Source organism: Nannobrachium achirus, assembly GCF_963921795.1.
Source record: "Nannobrachium achirus genome assembly, chromosome: 9".
Classification (NCBI taxonomy): domain Eukaryota; kingdom Metazoa; phylum Chordata; class Actinopteri; order Myctophiformes; family Myctophidae; genus Nannobrachium; species Nannobrachium achirus.
This window is the reverse complement of record NC_137818.1, coordinates 1,180,847-1,198,346: the sequence shown is the minus strand read 5'-3', so window position 1 is coordinate 1,198,346 and position 17,500 is coordinate 1,180,847. Positions and strand designations below refer to the sequence as shown.

Below are 17,500 nucleotides of genomic sequence, written 5' to 3'. Positions count from 1 at the left end.
ATTCATAAACCACACTGTCATTTCATTAATAAACCACACTGTCATTTCATTCATAAACCACACTGTCATTTCATTCATAAACCACACTGTCATTTCATTCATAAACTACACTGTCATTTCATTCATAAACTACACTGTCATTTCATTCATAAACTACACTGTCATTTCATTCATAAACTACACTGTCATTTCATTCATAAACTACACTGTCATTTCATTCATAAACTACACTGTCATTTCATTCATAAACTACACTGTCATTTCATTAATAGACTATACTGTCATTTCATTAATAGACTACACTGTCATTTCATTAATAAACTACACTGTCATTTCATTAATAAACTACACTGTCATTTCATTAATAAACTAAACTGTCATTTCATTAATAAACTACACTGTCATTTCATTAATAAACTACACTGTCATTTCATTAATAAACTACACTGTCATTTCATTAATAAACTACACTGTCATTTCATTAATAAACTACACTACACTGTCATTTCATTCATAAACTACACTGTCATTTCATTCATAAACTACACTGTCATTTCATTAATAAACTACAATGTCATTTCATTAATAAACTACACTGTCATTTCATTAATAAACTACAATGTCATTTCATTAATAAACTACACTGTCATTTCATTAATAAACTACACTGTCATTTCATTAATAAACTACACTGTCATTTCATTATTAAACTACACTGTCATTTCATTAATAAACTACACTGTCATGTCATTAATAAACTACACTGTCATTTCATTAATAAACTACACTGTCATTTCAATAATAAACTACACTGTCATTTCATTAATAAACTACACTGTCATTTCATTCATAAACTACACTGTCATTTCATTCATAAACTACACTGTCATTTCAATAATAAACTACACTGTCATTTCATTCATAAACTACACTGTCATTTCATTCATAAACTACACTGTCATTTCATTCATAAACTACACTGTCATTTCATTCATAAACTACACTGTCATTTCATTAATAAACTACACTGTCATTTCATTAATAAACTACACTGTCATTTCATTAATAAACTACACTGTCATTTCATTAACTCATCTGCTGCCATTTAACAATACCTTCGTACTCCCACCTGCCATAAGTCTCCATAGACTTCCATGTAATTCATAGTGCACGGATCATGCACACCCATGCCTAGATCATGCACCACGTGTGTCCACATTGCTCACAGCTTTCAAACAAAAAAATCCGAATGGAAATCCGTTCAGGCATTCATGAGATAACAGCCATTATGTTTTCCTAAAATGTAAACAAAGATGGCTGCCATGCTTGAAAGATGGGGTTGCTATGGGGGTTAAACATGCGATTTCGCGATTGCTATCATGCCTACAACATTTTTTGGGGTCAAAATTTAAAAAAAAAAAGAAAAAAATGATTTTTTTTTTTTTTTTTTTTAATTTTCGGGATTTACGGGCTTGGCAGGGAGGTACAATGGGATTTTTACGGGATTTTCGGGCTTGGCAGCAAATGAGTTAATAAACTACACTGTCATTTCATTAATAAACTACACTGTCATTTCATTAATAAACTACACTGTCATTTAATTAATAAACTACACTGTCATTTCAATAATAAACTACACTGTCATTTCATTAATAAACTACACTGTCATTTCATTCATAAACTACACTGTCATTTCATTCATAAACTACACTGTCATTTCATTCATAAACTACACTGTCATTTCATTAATAGACTACACTGTCATTTCATTAATAAACTACACTGTCATTTCATTAATAAACTACACTGTCATTTCATTAATAAACTACACTGTCATTTCATTAATAAACTACACTGTCATTTCATTAATAAACTACACTGTCATTTCATTCATAAACTACACTGTCATTTCATTCATAAACTACACTGTCATTTCATTCATAAACTACACTGTCATTTCATTCATAAACTACACTGTCATTTCATTAATAAACTACATTGTCATTTCATTAATAAACTACACTGTCATTTCATTCATAAACTACACTGTCATTTCATTCATAAACTACACTGTCATTTCATTAATAAACTACACTGTCATTTCATTAAGAAACTACACTGTCATTTCATTTTTAAATATAGTTTTGCTTGTGTGAAGCTCCACCCCTTTTTTACAATTAATTAAATATAGGATCAGGAATCTGACCAACTAAGAAAAAAAATCGCCATTATTCAAGGCTTCACACAATGAGTAAAGATAGCAAAAAAAAAAGAAAAGAAAAGAAAAAAATACAAATTTTTGGATGACCAACACACAGACTCACCGATTTGTGCGTGGTTCTGTTGTGGGTTTTCCTCGATGTCTGTCTGTCTGTCTGTCTGCTAATTCTACCAGCGTTCTAACAGTCTGTCTGTCTGTCTGTCTGTCTGCCTGTCTGCTAATTCTACCAGCGTTCTAACATTCTGTCTGTCTGCCTGTCTGCTAATTCTACCAGCGTTCTAACATTCTGTCTGTCTGGCTGTCTGCTAATTCTAGCAGCGTTCTAACAGTCTGTCTGTCTGTCTGTCTGTCTGTCTGTCTGTCTGTCTGTCTGCCTGCTAACCCTAGCAGCTAATGGTAGCTCCCAGAGAGAGAGAGGAACATTCACATCACTCCATCCATTCTGTAACGAGACTCCACCACAATCCTGATAATTAGTCTACGGACACATGGTGTGTGTGTGTGTGTGTGTGTGTGTGTGTGTGTGGTGCGTGCGTGCGTGCGTGCGCGCGCGCGCGTGCGTGCGAGAGAGAGAGAGAGAGAGAGAGAGAGAGAGTGTGTGTGTGTGTGTGTGTGTGTGTGTGTGTGTGTGTGTGTGTGTGTGTGTGTGTGTGTGTGTGTGTGTGTGTGTGTGGGCCAGCGCTGCCAGCAGGGTGACAGGGTCAGGGTGTTGGGTGACAGAGAATCTGGGACACGGTGACATCACAGTGACATCACAGCGTCCAACCTGGTGACCCGTTGTACCGGAATGTCCTTCCATGGTCTTTCAAGGAACAACGAGCTGCAAGCGTCCAGTCAGTCTACCCCCCCCCCCCCCCTACCCTTCTGTCCCGTCAGTGAAAAAATCCTAACCGCGGCCGATCCTCGCGGCCCAAGAAGTGTCGCCCTGAAAAAAGGCGGTTCTCAGCGTTCGTGGAAGAATAGATTCTGAGATAAAGCCGTTCCTTTGCAGCAGCAACGAACAGGAGCCTGTGGAGATTTGAATGCTTCCTGATGCACGCGGCCGAGTTGCATCATGGGATGTGTAGTGTTTTCACTCACCATGCCGCTACCGTGGCACCCGTTTACCCGGTGACCATGGTAACACGTGGTGATAGTGGGGTCTTGGCGCTGCTGCCCCATAATTCTTATCATGTTCTTATCACGTTCTTATCACGTTCTTATCACGTTCTTATCATGTTCTTATCATGTTCCTGGACACGTTTAGCAGCAGAAGTGTTAATTAAACAGATACAAGTTCACTAGGAACAACACACTACACCAGGGGTCTTCAACGTTTTCAGGCCAAGGACCCCTTTGTGAGAGAGAGAGATGAAGCAGGGACCCCCACAACCTGTTCATAGATTACATATAGTTTCATCGTCGTTCATCAGTGTATTTTGGATTGATGTCAGTTTGTGTTTTCAGATATTTAACCACTTGAACCGTCAATACTTAATAAACCTGACCTTTCACTCTGTACTTAGTCTGCTCTTTTCCCCCTCTACACCAACGTTCTTTTGCCAAAGAACGTTGGTTAAAGGACCTACACCATGAATTTTCACTTTTTCTATTTTAAAACCTTTTTTTGGGGTCCCACTGGCACCTTCTATCCTCACAAAGTCCTATTTCTGACCGTTGTGTCTTTCTCTGGTTTTGGGCAGACAGAGATGAAAAGCTTTCCACGGGTTCTCAGAACAGTGCTGTTCTGAGAGTTGACGAGAGTGACGTCACTCTCGGATTCCCGTTTTTTTTTTCAGTCAAAAAAAAAAAAAATTCAAAAAAATTTTTTTTTCAAAATTTTTTTTTTTCAAAACTTTTTGTTTTTCAAAAAAACGCAATGCAGAGTCAAAAAAAAAATTTTTTTTCCAAAAAACTTTTTTTTCAAAACTTCAACATTTTTTTTCAAAAACTTTTTTTTTCAAAAACTTTTTTTTTCAAAAAACTTTTTTTTTCAAAAAACTTTTTTTTTTCAAAAAACTTTTTTCAAAAAACTTTTTTTTTTCAAAACTTTTTGTTTTTCAAAAAAATGCAATGCAGTCAAAAAAAAATTATTTTCAAAACTTTTCAAAAAAAATTTTTTTCAAAAACTTTTTCAAAAACTTTTTTTTTTCAAAAAACTTTTTTTTTTCAAAAAACTTTTTTTTTCCAAAAAACTTTTTCAAAAAACTTTTTTTTTTCAAAAACTTTTTTTTTCAAAAAACTTTTTTTTCAAAAAACTTTTTTTTTCAAAAAACTTTTTTTTTCAAAAAACTTTTTTTCAAAAAACTTTTTCTTTTTCAAAAAACTTCTTTTTTTTCTGGAAAAACCCCACTAGATGCGCCCCTGAGCAAACAGAGGCCGTTTTGGTATTGCAGCTGGAGAGCCTCATTATAGTAGAGCTAGAACAAACAAAAAGAATGGTCAGAGTGTTTTTTGAGGGTTAAAACCTGTGTAAGACTCAATTTTGAGCATATATTTATACAAAAAATATAGTTTTAAAAGCATGGTGTAGGCCCTTTAAGGACACTAGGGTTCAAGTGGTTAATATAAAGGAGAAAAGGGTTTCTATCACAAAAAGATTTGAAGGACCCACTATAGTAACTCTGAGGACCCCCTAGGGGTCCCGGACCCCCTGTTGAAGATCCCTGCACTACACAATAAAGACTAGCGAAACACAGAAACTGCACAAACGACAAAAAAGACAAAAATGTCTTGCAAGTGGCTCTGGGCAAAGGGTGTGTGTGTGTGTGTGTGTGTGTGTGTGTGTGTGTGTGTGTGTGTGTGTGTGTGTGTGTGTGTGTGTGTGTGTGTGGTTGTGGAAGGGGGGTTTCCATGCCCCCCCCCCCACCCTGCCAGTCATGTGATAAGCAGAGGTTTCCTCAGAGTGTTTTAAGGCTCATTAACAGCAACGCCCTGATAAACATTACATTACATTACACACAGTGTGTGTGTGTGTGTGTGTGTGTGTGTGTGTGTGTGTGTGTGTGTGTGTGTGTGTGCGTGCGTGCGTGCGTGCGTGCGTGCGTGCGTGTGTGTCCCTCCCTGTCCTTGGCAGTGTCAACGACTCAACGCCCCTGTGAGCCAATCAGATCGCTTTCCAAAAACCTCACACTGCGTTCCTCTCAAAGCCAACCAGGAGGCGGAGTTTAGCAAAACATTTTTTTATATATTACTCGTATATATTACTTATCGGGCGTTGACCACCAATGAATGTGGTCCAATAGAGGAACATACAGGCCTTAGTTCCAGGTTTGTTTCATGTTAGATCTGGACAACTGGACCCTGCTTGCCATGCAGATGACCAGTAGTCAATAATGCTTCATGAAAACAGCAGAGGCTCAGGAGTAGAGCGGCCACTTGGGAACCCAAAAGTTCCCAGTTCGATCCCGGGCTCCCCCAGAGTCAGTGTGGAAGAGTCCTTGAGCAAGACTCTGAACCCCTAACTGCTCCTGATGAGCAGGTTGGTGCCAAGCATGGTTTCCTCTGACATCACTGTATGAATGTGTGTGCGAATGGGTGAATGTAATGAATGTGTGTGTGAATGGGTGAAACCCGATATATTTATTGAATACCCAGTATCAATAAGCTTTGGGCTTATCAAGCCTGTTATCCAGCTTAGCGGTCCATGATGTCATGTTTAAACAATCAAGACAAGAGGCCATCAAGACATGATTACAGTACTATTCATAATATAAAGCCATTTAACACTTATTGCACACTAATGAATGACTGTTTTAATGATATTTAATGACCAGTAAGACTCCCTAATCGGGAAATAAGCGACCGTCACGTCACATACACAAACTTTAGATCGTCAACCATGTATCGTGATATGTATCGAATAGTTATTAAAATGCATCGTTACACCCCTACAGTCTCCTGGGTAAATCCAGCAGCATGGAAACATTCTGCCCCGTCCAGAACGCTCTCTGTTTGTCTCCCTGCCAAGCACCGTCCGTCAGGCCTTCACTGAAGCATGTGACCCTGCTGCCAGGCATGAAGCATGTGACCCTGCTGCCAGGCATGAAGCATGTGACCCTGCTGCCAGGCATGAAGCATGTGACCCTGCTGCCAGGCATGAAGCATGTGACCCTGCTGCCAGGCATGAAGCATGTGACCCTGCTGCCAGGCATGAAGCATGTGACCCTGCTGCCAGGCATGAAGCATGTGACCCTGCTGCCAGGCATGAAGCATGTGACCCTGCTGCCAGGCATGAAGCATGTGACCCTGCTGCCAGGCATGAAGCATGTGACCCTGCTGCCAGGCATGCCAGTCACTCAGTGTGCCCGCGTGGCAGACAGCTGATCCATGCCAGCCAGCCCTCACTCTAAACCCATTAACCCAGGGGTGGGCGTGTTGTGGATGGCCCAAAACGGCAGTGCTGCCCGCAAGATGTTGCACCCGCAAACTAAACACACGGCTTTACCTCCGACTTTGGGAAAGAAATAATTAGCAGTCATTTTTTGTTGACTTTTTGATGGGTAAGGTAAGGCAGGTGGTCTTGACGTGTGACCAGTCTGACCACCTGCTTGTTATTGAGACAACATCCAATGATCACACATGTGCTGATGTACACATTGTGTCCATATGTATGTGAGTAAAACACTTCAAAATAAAAGCAATGCAGCTTTAGTCCATGCATGAGGTAAAATTAGAAAAAGTGTTTATTTTGTAATGTGCCATTAACCCTACAAGGGCTGGTCAGAGTGAACCAAAGGGCCTTTACCTACCTCTACACCAAGGGTCCGGGACCCCTAGGGGGTCCTCAGAGTTACTACAGGAGGGGTGATAGAAACCAAAAATAGCCGATCTACAAGCTCACATTGGAGATCGGCTATTTCTGGCAAAGAGCTTTGGTGTAGAGGGGGAAAAGTGCAGACTAAGTACAGAGTGAAAGGTCAAGTTTATTAAGTATTGACGGTTCAAGTGGTTAAATATCTGAAAACACAAATTGACATGAATCCAAAATACACTGATGATTGTGCTGTCAAACAATGAAACTATATGGAATCTATGAACAGGTTGTGGGGCTCCCTGCTTCATCTCTCTCTCAACTAAGGGGTCCCTGCTTCATCTGTCTCTCGACTAAGGGGTCCCTGCTTCATCTCTCTCTCAACTAAGGGGTCCCTGCTTCATCTCTCTCTCAGCTAAGGGGTCCCTGCTTCATCTCTCTCAACTAGGGGGTCCCTGCTTCATCTCTCTCTCAACTAAGGGGTCCCTGCTTCATCTCTCTCTCAGCTAAGGGGTCCCTGCTTCATCTCTCTCAGCTAAGGGGTCCCTGCTTCATCTGTCTCTCGACTAAGGGGTCCCTGCTTCATCTCTCTCTCAACTAAGGGGTCCCTGCTTCATCTCTCTCTCAACTAAGGGGTCCCTGCTTCATCTCTCTCTCAACTAAGGGGTCCCTGCTTCATCTGTCTCTCGACTAAGGGGTCCCTGCTTCATCTGTCTCTCCACTAAGGGGTCCCTGCTTCATCTGTCTCTCAACTAAGGGGTCCCTGCTTCATCTGTCTCTCCACTAAGGGGTCCCTGCTTCATCTGTCTCTCCACTAAGGGGTCCCTGCTTCATCTCTCTCTCAACTAAGGGGTCCCTGCTTCATCTGTCTCTCGACTAAGGGGTCCTTGGTCTGAAAACGTTGAAGACCCCTGCTCCACACCGATGCCCTCTCGTAGATCACACTTGCGCCTCGTTATTTATTGGCTGTTGATGGTGACATCACCATGAATGCTGATCCCTGATTGGTCTAGGGTCATAAACACAAACAGAGGACGCAACAGAAACACAGATCACAGTAATAAAGGTCACTGACCTCCCGGGGGTCGTGGGGGTCCGAGGCGTGCAGTGGGGGGTCCCTGGGGTCCCTGGGGTCCCGGAGGCTGCAGGCTGTCCTTCGTCTTGCCTGGTGGTCTGAGGTCGTTGGGTTTGCGCTGCTGCTGCTAGATAGAGCACATTCACAAGCTGTCAATCACAGAGACCCCACCTCCTGACTGATTGACAGCCAATCACATTAGAGCCTGCCCGGTCTGCTCTACTTGCTGACAGCCAATCACATTAGAGTGCTGATGCCACAACAACTGGCATCAGCAGGAACGCTGGTCCCTCATTGGCTGTTTATGATGACGTTGCCAGAGATGCTGGCCACTGATTGGGCTATGGCGGGGTTCCCCAATAGGCGGCCCGCGGGCCATTTGCGGCCCACGGGGGGCAACTGTCTGGCCCCCACCAACCCCAGTAATAATGGTGGTATAAGAGCAGCAGCCAGCAACAACACTAGAATATCGTCGTTGTCGGGTGGAAACCTTGTATCTCCAAATGTGTATTCGCAAAGTAAAGCCTGCTTCACCATACAAGGCCGTCCCACAAAAGTAGTGAAAACAGCAGATCTACAAGCACACAATGCCTCGCGGTGCGAGGCGTTGTGTGCTTGTAGATCGGCTGTTTTCACTAGTTTAAATCATTTTTAAAATGAGAAATTCAAAACGAACGGTTTTGGACATACAAGATTTTCACCCGACAACGATGACATCTGAACTGTCGCTGGAGTAGCGGGAACGCCACCGTCGCCCCCTGCAATGTTGTGGCCCTCGGCTTGGTACCCTAGACATGATGCAATGTTGTGGCCCTCGGCTTGGTACCCTAGACATGATTCAATGTTGTGGCCCTCGGCTTGGTACCCTAGACATAATTCAATGTTGTGGCCCTCGGCTTGGTACCCTAGACATAATTCAATGTTGTGGCCCTCGGCTTGGTACCCTAGACATGATTCAATGTTGTGGCCCTCGGCTTGGTACCCTAGACATGATTCAATGTTGTGGCCCTCGGCTTGGTACCCTAGACATGATTCAATGTTGTGGCCCTCGGCTTGGTACCCTAGACATGATTCAATGTTGTGGCCCTGGGCTTGGTACCCTAGACATGATTCAATGTTGTGGCCCTCGGCTTGGTACCCTAGACATGATTCAATGTTGTGGCCCTCGGCTTGGTACCCTAGACATAATTTGGCCCTTGGGGAAAACTAATTGGCGAACCCTGGGCTAGTAATAATTATACGGGATATGAAATATGGACCAGACATCTGATATGGACCATCCCTGCTGCCATACACACCTGAGGTAGGAGACTGTTGGAAGACTGGACTGTGGAGTTCTCATCTGTAGGAGACACAACAACATCACATTATATTAACCAGATGAACCCCTCATCTGTAGGAGACACAACAACATCACATTATATTAACCAGATGAACCCCTCATCTGTAGGAGACACAACAACATCACATTATATTAACCAGATGAACCCCTCATCTGTAGGAGACACAACAACATCACATTATATTAACCAGATGAACCCCTCATCTGTAGGAGACACAACAACATCACATTATATTAACCAAATGAACCCCTCATCTGTAGGAGACACAACAACATCACATTATATTAACCAGATGAACCCCTCATCTGTAGGAGACACAACAACATCACATTATATTAACCAGATGAACCCCTCATCTGTAGGAGACACAACAACATCACATTATATTAACCAGATGAACCCCTCATCTGTAGGAGACACAACAACATCACATTATATTAACCAGATGAACCCCTCATCTGTAGGAGACACAACAACATCACATTATATTAACCAGATGAACCCCTCATCTGTAGGAGACACAACAACATCACATTATATTAACCAGATGAAACCCTCATCTGTAGGAGACACAACAACATCACATTATATTAACCAGATGAACCCCTCATCTGTAGGAGACACAACAACATCACATTATATTAACCAGATGAACCCCTCATCTGTAGGAGACACAATAACATCACATCTATACTATAATTTTGCGAATGTCTGAGTGAGTGAGTGAGTGAGTGAGTGTCTGTCTGTCTGTCTGTCTGTCTGTCTGTCTGTCTGTCTGTCTGTCTGTCTGTCTGTCTGTCTGTCTGTCTGTCTGTCTGTCTGTCTGTCTGTCTGTCTGTCTGTCTGTCTGTCTGTCTGTCTGTCTGTCTGTCTGTCTGTCTGTCTGAAACAGCGTTTCTCCTCAGTGGCTGGAGCAATTGATCTGAAATCGCATCACCATTAGCATATGAACACACCTAACATAACTGTGAAGCCCGTTTGTCACTTTCACAAATCATATACTGTATATTAGCATTTTTATGGTGTATCTACTATCTATTCTGCATCTAGCATGAGGCACATCTATTCTGCATCTAGCATGAGGCAACATGTTTAACCAGCTCTCTCTGTGTGTGTGTGTGTGTGTGTGTGTGTGTGTGCGCGCAGGCGGGTGGGCGGGTGGGCGGGCGGGCTGGGGGGGGGGGGGGGGGGCAGCCATTAAACGAAACGGGTATTTCTTACATTGATGCTCCTACATATTATCATGCAAGCACCAGTTAAAGTTACTTTCCATCCCTCATATACTGTATGCACAGTGCACATCCCATAACCCACACACTGCACATCATTTTGGAGCTCATATCTTTGAACGGGTAAGGGCTAGTTATATTAACCACATGAACCCCAGCCTCAAGACAAGAGGCGATCAAGACATTATTACAGTATCATTCATAATATAAAGCCATTTAACACTATTATACAACAGGTAGTCAGGCTCTCAATGGAAAACAGGCTCTCCAACTGTGCTTATAACGAGCACTACTGCACTGTCACTCATCAAGTAAAGAAATCAGCTGCGTTGGTCACGAAAGACAGCAAGCACTCCTCTCTCCCCACACTATGCTAGGCGGCTAGGCTAGCGGTTTTCATGTGACGTTCAGGGACATAGTCGCCAAATGTGGCATTAAAAAATTACAAATTCCTATCGAATATCTTAATTACAATGAAATTAAGTTGACGTGTTTTTTTAAGGGAAACAATTGTATAATTGACCGCATCCCTGTCGTGCAAATAATTCAGTTATCCCACACCCTCTCGTGTAATATTGCTTAACTAATGCATGGCTGTTTTAATGATATTTAATGATACAATGTGTTACTTTTGTCAATTGTCATCTTCATAGATGGTGGTCAGCCACAAACTCACAGTCACAACAACTGGACAATAAAAAAATATACCAGTTCTGTTCAGAATTTGTCATCTCACATCTTTCCACAAAACATTATAAAACGCTCAACAGTGGGTTGGATAAAAGCCTGGATCAATAAGTAGGATGGATAAGGTGCTCATTATCAATAAATATGTAGGAGCTTCATCCCTAGCCCTGTGGGACACCACAGTATTACAACATATACAGCTGTTGTTGGGCAGAAACCTGGTATCTCCACGTCTCACATCTGGATGTTTTCTTTTTTTTTTCTTAAATAACGCCTTACTTCAACACACAAGGGTGTCGCACAGAATTAGTGAAAACAGCCGATCTACAAGCACACAACGCCTCACGGTGCGAGGCGTTGTGTGCTTGTAGATCTGCTATGTTTTGGATATACGAGGTTTCCGCCCGACATGCAGCGACGATGCAGGGTTTTATTGGTTAAATAATAACGACCACATCTGTCTCTCTCCATTGGTCAATCAATCACCGTGGCAACAGACAGCGTTATGATCTAATTAAGTGTGCCTGCTATGCAATAGCAGAACACTTATTGTAATCCGCCATACTTAAGTCAGTCAGTCAGTCAGTAAGTAATGTTCTTGCAAATTTCTGCTCGTAATAACTGCCGCACAATTTACGCCACCGCCGCAATATATACATCAAAACGTGCGGCTCGGCCGGGAATGGTGTGCTATTACTTTTCTTTCCGATCCGCGTTACCATTGCGACGTAATTCGCAAAAAACGACGCCAAAAAACCCCATTCACTTAGAATGGGGGAAATTTCGGCACGTAATAACTGCCGCAGGATTTACGCCACCCCCGCAATATACACATCAAAACGTGCGGCTCGGCCGAGAATGGTGTGCTATTACTTTTCTTTCCGATCCGCGATACGATTGCGATGTAATTCGCAAAAAACGACGCCCAAAAACCCCATTGACTTAGAATGGGGGACTCCGAAAAAAAAAACAGAAACTTTGGCGCCACATAACTCTGCCATACTTTTGCCTAGCAACGTGATTTAAACTTTAAAATGCACACACAACTTTGGTCTTTTTCCGGCCAATAGGGATGAGCTGTAATTGATTAAGCCCCGCCCCCTCTGTAACAGGAAGTGCCTCTATAACTCATGAACCGTTTGTCGTACAGACTCGCGGCTGGTGTCATAATTTTTTTTTTCTCAAAATTTTTTTTTCTCAACAATTTTTTTTTCTCAAAATTTTTTTTTTCTCAAATTTTTTTTTTCTCAAATTTTTTTTTCTCAAATTTTTTTTTTCTCAAATTTTTTTTTCTCAAAAATGTTTTTTTCTCAAAAAATTTTTTTTCTCAATTTTTTTTTTTCTCAAATTTTTTTTTCTCAAAACATTTTTTTTCTCAAAATTTTTTTTTCTCAATTTTTTTTTTCTCACTTTTTTTTCTCAATTTTTTTTTCTCAAATTTTTTTTTTTCCTCAAAAAAATGTTTTTTTCTCAAAAAACTTTTTTTTTTCTCAAAAAACTTTTTTTTTCTCACAAAACTGTCGTTAAAGTGCGACCCGTGATAACGGCCAAAAATGCGCCAAAACGCCACTAATTAGTCGAAATGGCTGACTTCCTGTTTGGTTTCTGATTGGCTGCTGGCCTTGTGACGTGGGTAGAGCTGCGAGGGCCCGGTCATCGCTGCTTGCAGCTTTAATTCATTAATCGTCCATGACCTTAATTGGGGCCTATTTCGCCAAACAGGAAGTGCCCCTCACCAAACAGGAAGTGACCCTTGATCTCGTGAACCGTTTGTCATACAGACACGCGGGTTGCGTCAAATGACAAGATTAAGAGTCCTTAAACTTAATTGGGGCCTATTTCGCCAAACAGGAAGTGCCCCTCACCAAACAGGAAGTGACCCGTTTTCTCGTGAACCGTTTGTCGTACAGACATGTGGGTGGTGTCATATGAAGAACAATAATGTTAACGTTTATGCAAAAAAATGCTAATGTTAATAACGCTAATGCTAACACCAACCGCTACACAAGGTTGCACAGACTTAGCGAGCTGCAGGCACACTTAAAATTTCTTAGAAATTTTCTTTTCTAGTTTTATTATTTTTTTACACCCGACCACATCTGTCTCTCTCCATTGGTCAATCAATCACCGTGGCAACAGACAGCGTTATGAGAAAAAAAAAGGTTTTTGAGAAAAAAAAAATTTTTGAGAAAAAAAATTATTTTGAGAAAAAAAAATTTGAGAAAAAAAAATTTGAGAAAAAAAAAATTGAGAAAAAAAACATTTTTGATAAAAAAAAATTTTTTGAGAAAAAAAATGTTTGAGAAAAAAAAAATTTGCGAAAAAAAAATTTGAGAAAAAAAATAGAAAAAAAAATTTGAGAAAAAAAATTTTTGAGAAAAAAAAAAAATTATGACACCAGCCGCGAGTCTGTACGACAAACGGTTCATGAGTTATAGAGGCACTTCCTGTTTGGCGAAGGACACTTCCTGTTACAGAGGGGGCGGGGCTTAATCAATCCCTATTGGCCGGAAAAAGACCAAAGTTGTGTGTGCATTTTAAAGTTTAAATCACGTTGCTAGGCAAAAGTATGGCAGAGTTATGTAGCGCCAAAGTTTCTGGTTTTTTTTCGGAGTCCCCCATTCTAAGTCAATGGGGTTTTTGGGCGTCGTTTTTTGCGAATTACATCGCAATCGTATCGCGGATCGGAAGGAAAAGTAATAGCACACCATTCCCGGCCGAGCCGCACATTTTGATGTATATATTGCGGGGGTGGCGTAAATTGTGCGGCAGTTATTACGAGCAGAAATTTGCAAGAACATGACTTACTTACTTACTTACTGACTTAAGTATGGCGGATTACAATAAGTGTTTTGCCATTGCATGGCAGGCACACTTAATTATACATGACTTTACATTAGTATCATCTGTTGGTCATTAAACATTAATGATCAGCCAGTTACAGTTAAAGCTCTGCAAATCTTTGAATATAATTATGTATTTTTAAAGCGAACGTTTGTAACTCAAATTTTGCTTCTGGGTGGTCCCTGGAACTAGATATTTTGAGACGGGGGTCCGTGGCCAAATACATATCAGTTTGGGGGTCCTTCACATGAAAAGGTTTGAGAACCACTGACATAGAAACATAGGTTTTTCAAAAAAAAACCTTAGAAGGATTCAAAAGACACTTAAGGAATCGGGTCAAAATTCCAACGTTCACAATTTTTCAAAAATAGCAGATATACAAGCTCGCAGCGCGGCACTCGGTGCCGCGCTGTGAGCTTGTATATCTGCTATTTTTCAATAGTTAGAGCATAAAACAATGATACACAATACTGTGTACCCGTTCTGAATGGGTTAAATTACATTAACACACTCTGCCAAACAGCTTGATTTAAAGAACATTCTGTTCATTAAAAGGTTCTGGATTGAGCAGTTTGGACGAGTCTATTTTTAAAGCTCATCCTCCATGGCGGGAATAAAGCTTATAGATCAGTGATTAAACCCTCAAGCCTTCAACAAGGCATCGTTTCTAACAGCTTTATGTCAACAATCTGATTGGTCTGCTCATCTAATCCTCTCTGATCCAATAGCATGGTTTATAACTCAACTGTAAACGCACCAACATACATTATGAAGCCCCCTTTCCACTGCAGCTTTAGATACACCACACAACACCACACCACACCACACCACACCACACCACATAAGAATATCTACATTCTATTACACAAAAGTACCCCTATCAGTAAGAAACAAATGTACCCTTTTAACTGTGATTATAATACAATACTAATGTATTAACTATCCTAATTATAATACACTACAATGGATTATAACTGTGATTATAATACACTGTAAAGTATGAATGTATTACTATGATCATTTTAATATTCTATAATATATTATAACAGTGGCTATAACACAATAGAATCTATTATCATGCATTACAACTATATCTTGTGGAATAAACTCCCTGTCGCACATAGAACAACAGACTCACTCGCTAGCTTCCGCCATGGACTGAAGACTCACCTTTTCAGACTCCACCTAAACCCATAGCACTCAATGACCATACATGAAGCTAGTTGTTTTTCTAGATTGATATTCATATGCATTTGTTATATTGTTGTTGATGTTCTATCACAGGGGTCCTCAATAGGCGGACCGCGGTCCACGTCCGGACCGCGAGGCACCGCCGACCGGACCCAGGACGAATTATAAAAAAAAAAAAAAAAAAAATCTCCGTTTTGTTTCCACTTCTCATTGTATTCCACTTAATTGCATGCGCTCTGAAGTCTGTGTGCGAGAGAGAGAGAGAACGCCACGCTGATTGGCTGATGCCGGGGCTTTGACAACGACGCGCGGATAGGCTGTTACCACCGCCTCTGTTCATTTCACAGACGGCGGAGTGCGGAAGCTTTCGAGGCAGGGAGCACGCAGCAGCAGCGATTAGCTGCAGGCTCAGGCTGTAAACTAGTTGTGGGTTTCATTCGCGCACAAGGACAACATCAACGTGAATACGTTTGCAGGATGAGGATTATAATCTTCTCTCCAGAGAGTTTTCGCGAGGTGCCACAGGCCATGGCTGCCTCTCTCTTTCTCCATGGATTTGCAGCCAGCGAGCCATGCAGCAAAGCCAGCTGCGAGCCACACACTCGGTATAGGAGTGAGCCACGTTCCGCATCGTCTCCGACGCGCGACACCTCGTTTTCGGATCGATATTCACGTTGCGACACAAGCATAAATCATTCGAAGATTATCCCAGTTTGCTAAAAGAAACAAACACTAGCGCAAACAAATACTTTTCGTAAAATAAATATCTCTGCTCCACCTTGATTTATTACATTCTGTTCTCCCTTCAACAGGTTGTTACTCTTTAGTCAAGTGAGTCAACTTGTGGTCAAAGAGGACCCCAAATGATTTTGGAGGAGTCCCCAGGCCAGATGAAAGTGAAGTCATAATTAATTAACACCCTTTTAATAAAGAAAGAAACAGAAAAAAGACCATTACTGCATCAACAAACTACAAAAAAAAAACATTAGCCAATGTTAAAATAATGTATGAAAAGGGATCCCTAATTAAGGTTATGAGGGCAAGTAGGACATGAACTGTACTTGCCAGACGGGCATATATATATATATATATATATAATATATATATTTCCCCCCCGGACCCGGACCTGTTTCAAAAAAATATTTGTGGACCTTCAAGATTTGTATTTGAGGACCCCTGTTCTATCATATTATCTTGTTTATTATAGTGATGTTTTATCTGCTTATTGTAAGTCAGGGTTAGGGTTAGGGTTAGGGTTAGGGTTAACCCTAACCCTAACCCTAACCTTTGGATTAAAAGCGTCCTGCTAAATGCCTGAACTGTAAACTGTATCCTGGTGGTCTTAATGAAAAGTCAGTCATTATGAAGTGTTTGGCCTTGTTGGCCTAGCTCAGACCTACTCTGGAGTAGATATGTTTTAGTACCACATTTAGTACCACTTTCACACCACTCTACCCAGGTCCTTGTAGTGGAAACCTGCCACAAGGTGGGCGGTGTGGAGTGTGTGGTGTTGGGCCATGTCAGTTGAAAAGGGGCTTAAGTGATATCTGCACATTCATAAAGTGACAATTTAAGACTTTTAAGACCTTTTTAGTACCTCTGTTTAAACATTGGCCACAATGCCAAATATTAGGAGGCAAAAATTGTGAAAATAGCAGATCTACAAGCTCACTCATTTTCACAATGGAACAGATTGCGGCAAACAAAATGTAATGCCAACTAGTATGATTTTCAAGTGCTTGTCAGGGTGTGTGTGTGTGTGTGTGTGTGTGTGTGTGTGTGTGTGTGTGTGTGTGTGTGTGTGTGGGGGGGGGGGGGGGGGGGGGGGGTACCTCTGTGGTTCTTGGAGTCGTTGGCCTGATGATGAAGACGATGATGAGGTGCTTTGGTGTGTGTGTGAGCAGAGAGCAGCAACTCATAGGTGTGATCTTCATCTCCTCTTCATCACCAGGCTCAAACGCTGCTCAATGAGAGCCTGGAGGAGAGGAGAGGAGAGGAGAGGAGAGGAGGGAGAGGAGAGGAGAGGAGAGGAGAGGAGAGGAGAGGAGAGGAGGGGGGAGAGGGAGGGGAGGGGAGGGGAGGGGAGAGGGAGGGGAGGGGAGGGGAGGGGAGAGGAGAGGAGAGGAGAGGAGGAGGGGAGGGAGGAGAGGAGAGGAGAGAGAGGAGGAGGGAGGGAGG

At 41.7% G+C, this 17,500-nt stretch overlaps 1 protein-coding gene across 1 annotated transcript in view; it reads right to left on the bottom strand.

Moving 5' to 3' along the window:
• The window catches only part of LOC308291794 (ankyrin repeat and SAM domain-containing protein 1A), a gene marked incomplete at its 5' end in the record, with an annotated part of 149,921 nt that overhangs the window by 71,911 nt on the left and 60,510 nt on the right, over positions 1-17,500 (bottom strand). The window contains 3 exons of the mRNA XM_080733927.1: positions 8,029-8,152; positions 9,327-9,370; positions 17,155-17,282. Of these exons, the coding sequence (XP_080590053.1) occupies positions 8,029-8,152; positions 9,327-9,370; positions 17,155-17,282 (296 nt within the window). The remainder of the gene's footprint in view (positions 1-8,028; positions 8,153-9,326; positions 9,371-17,154; positions 17,283-17,500) is intronic.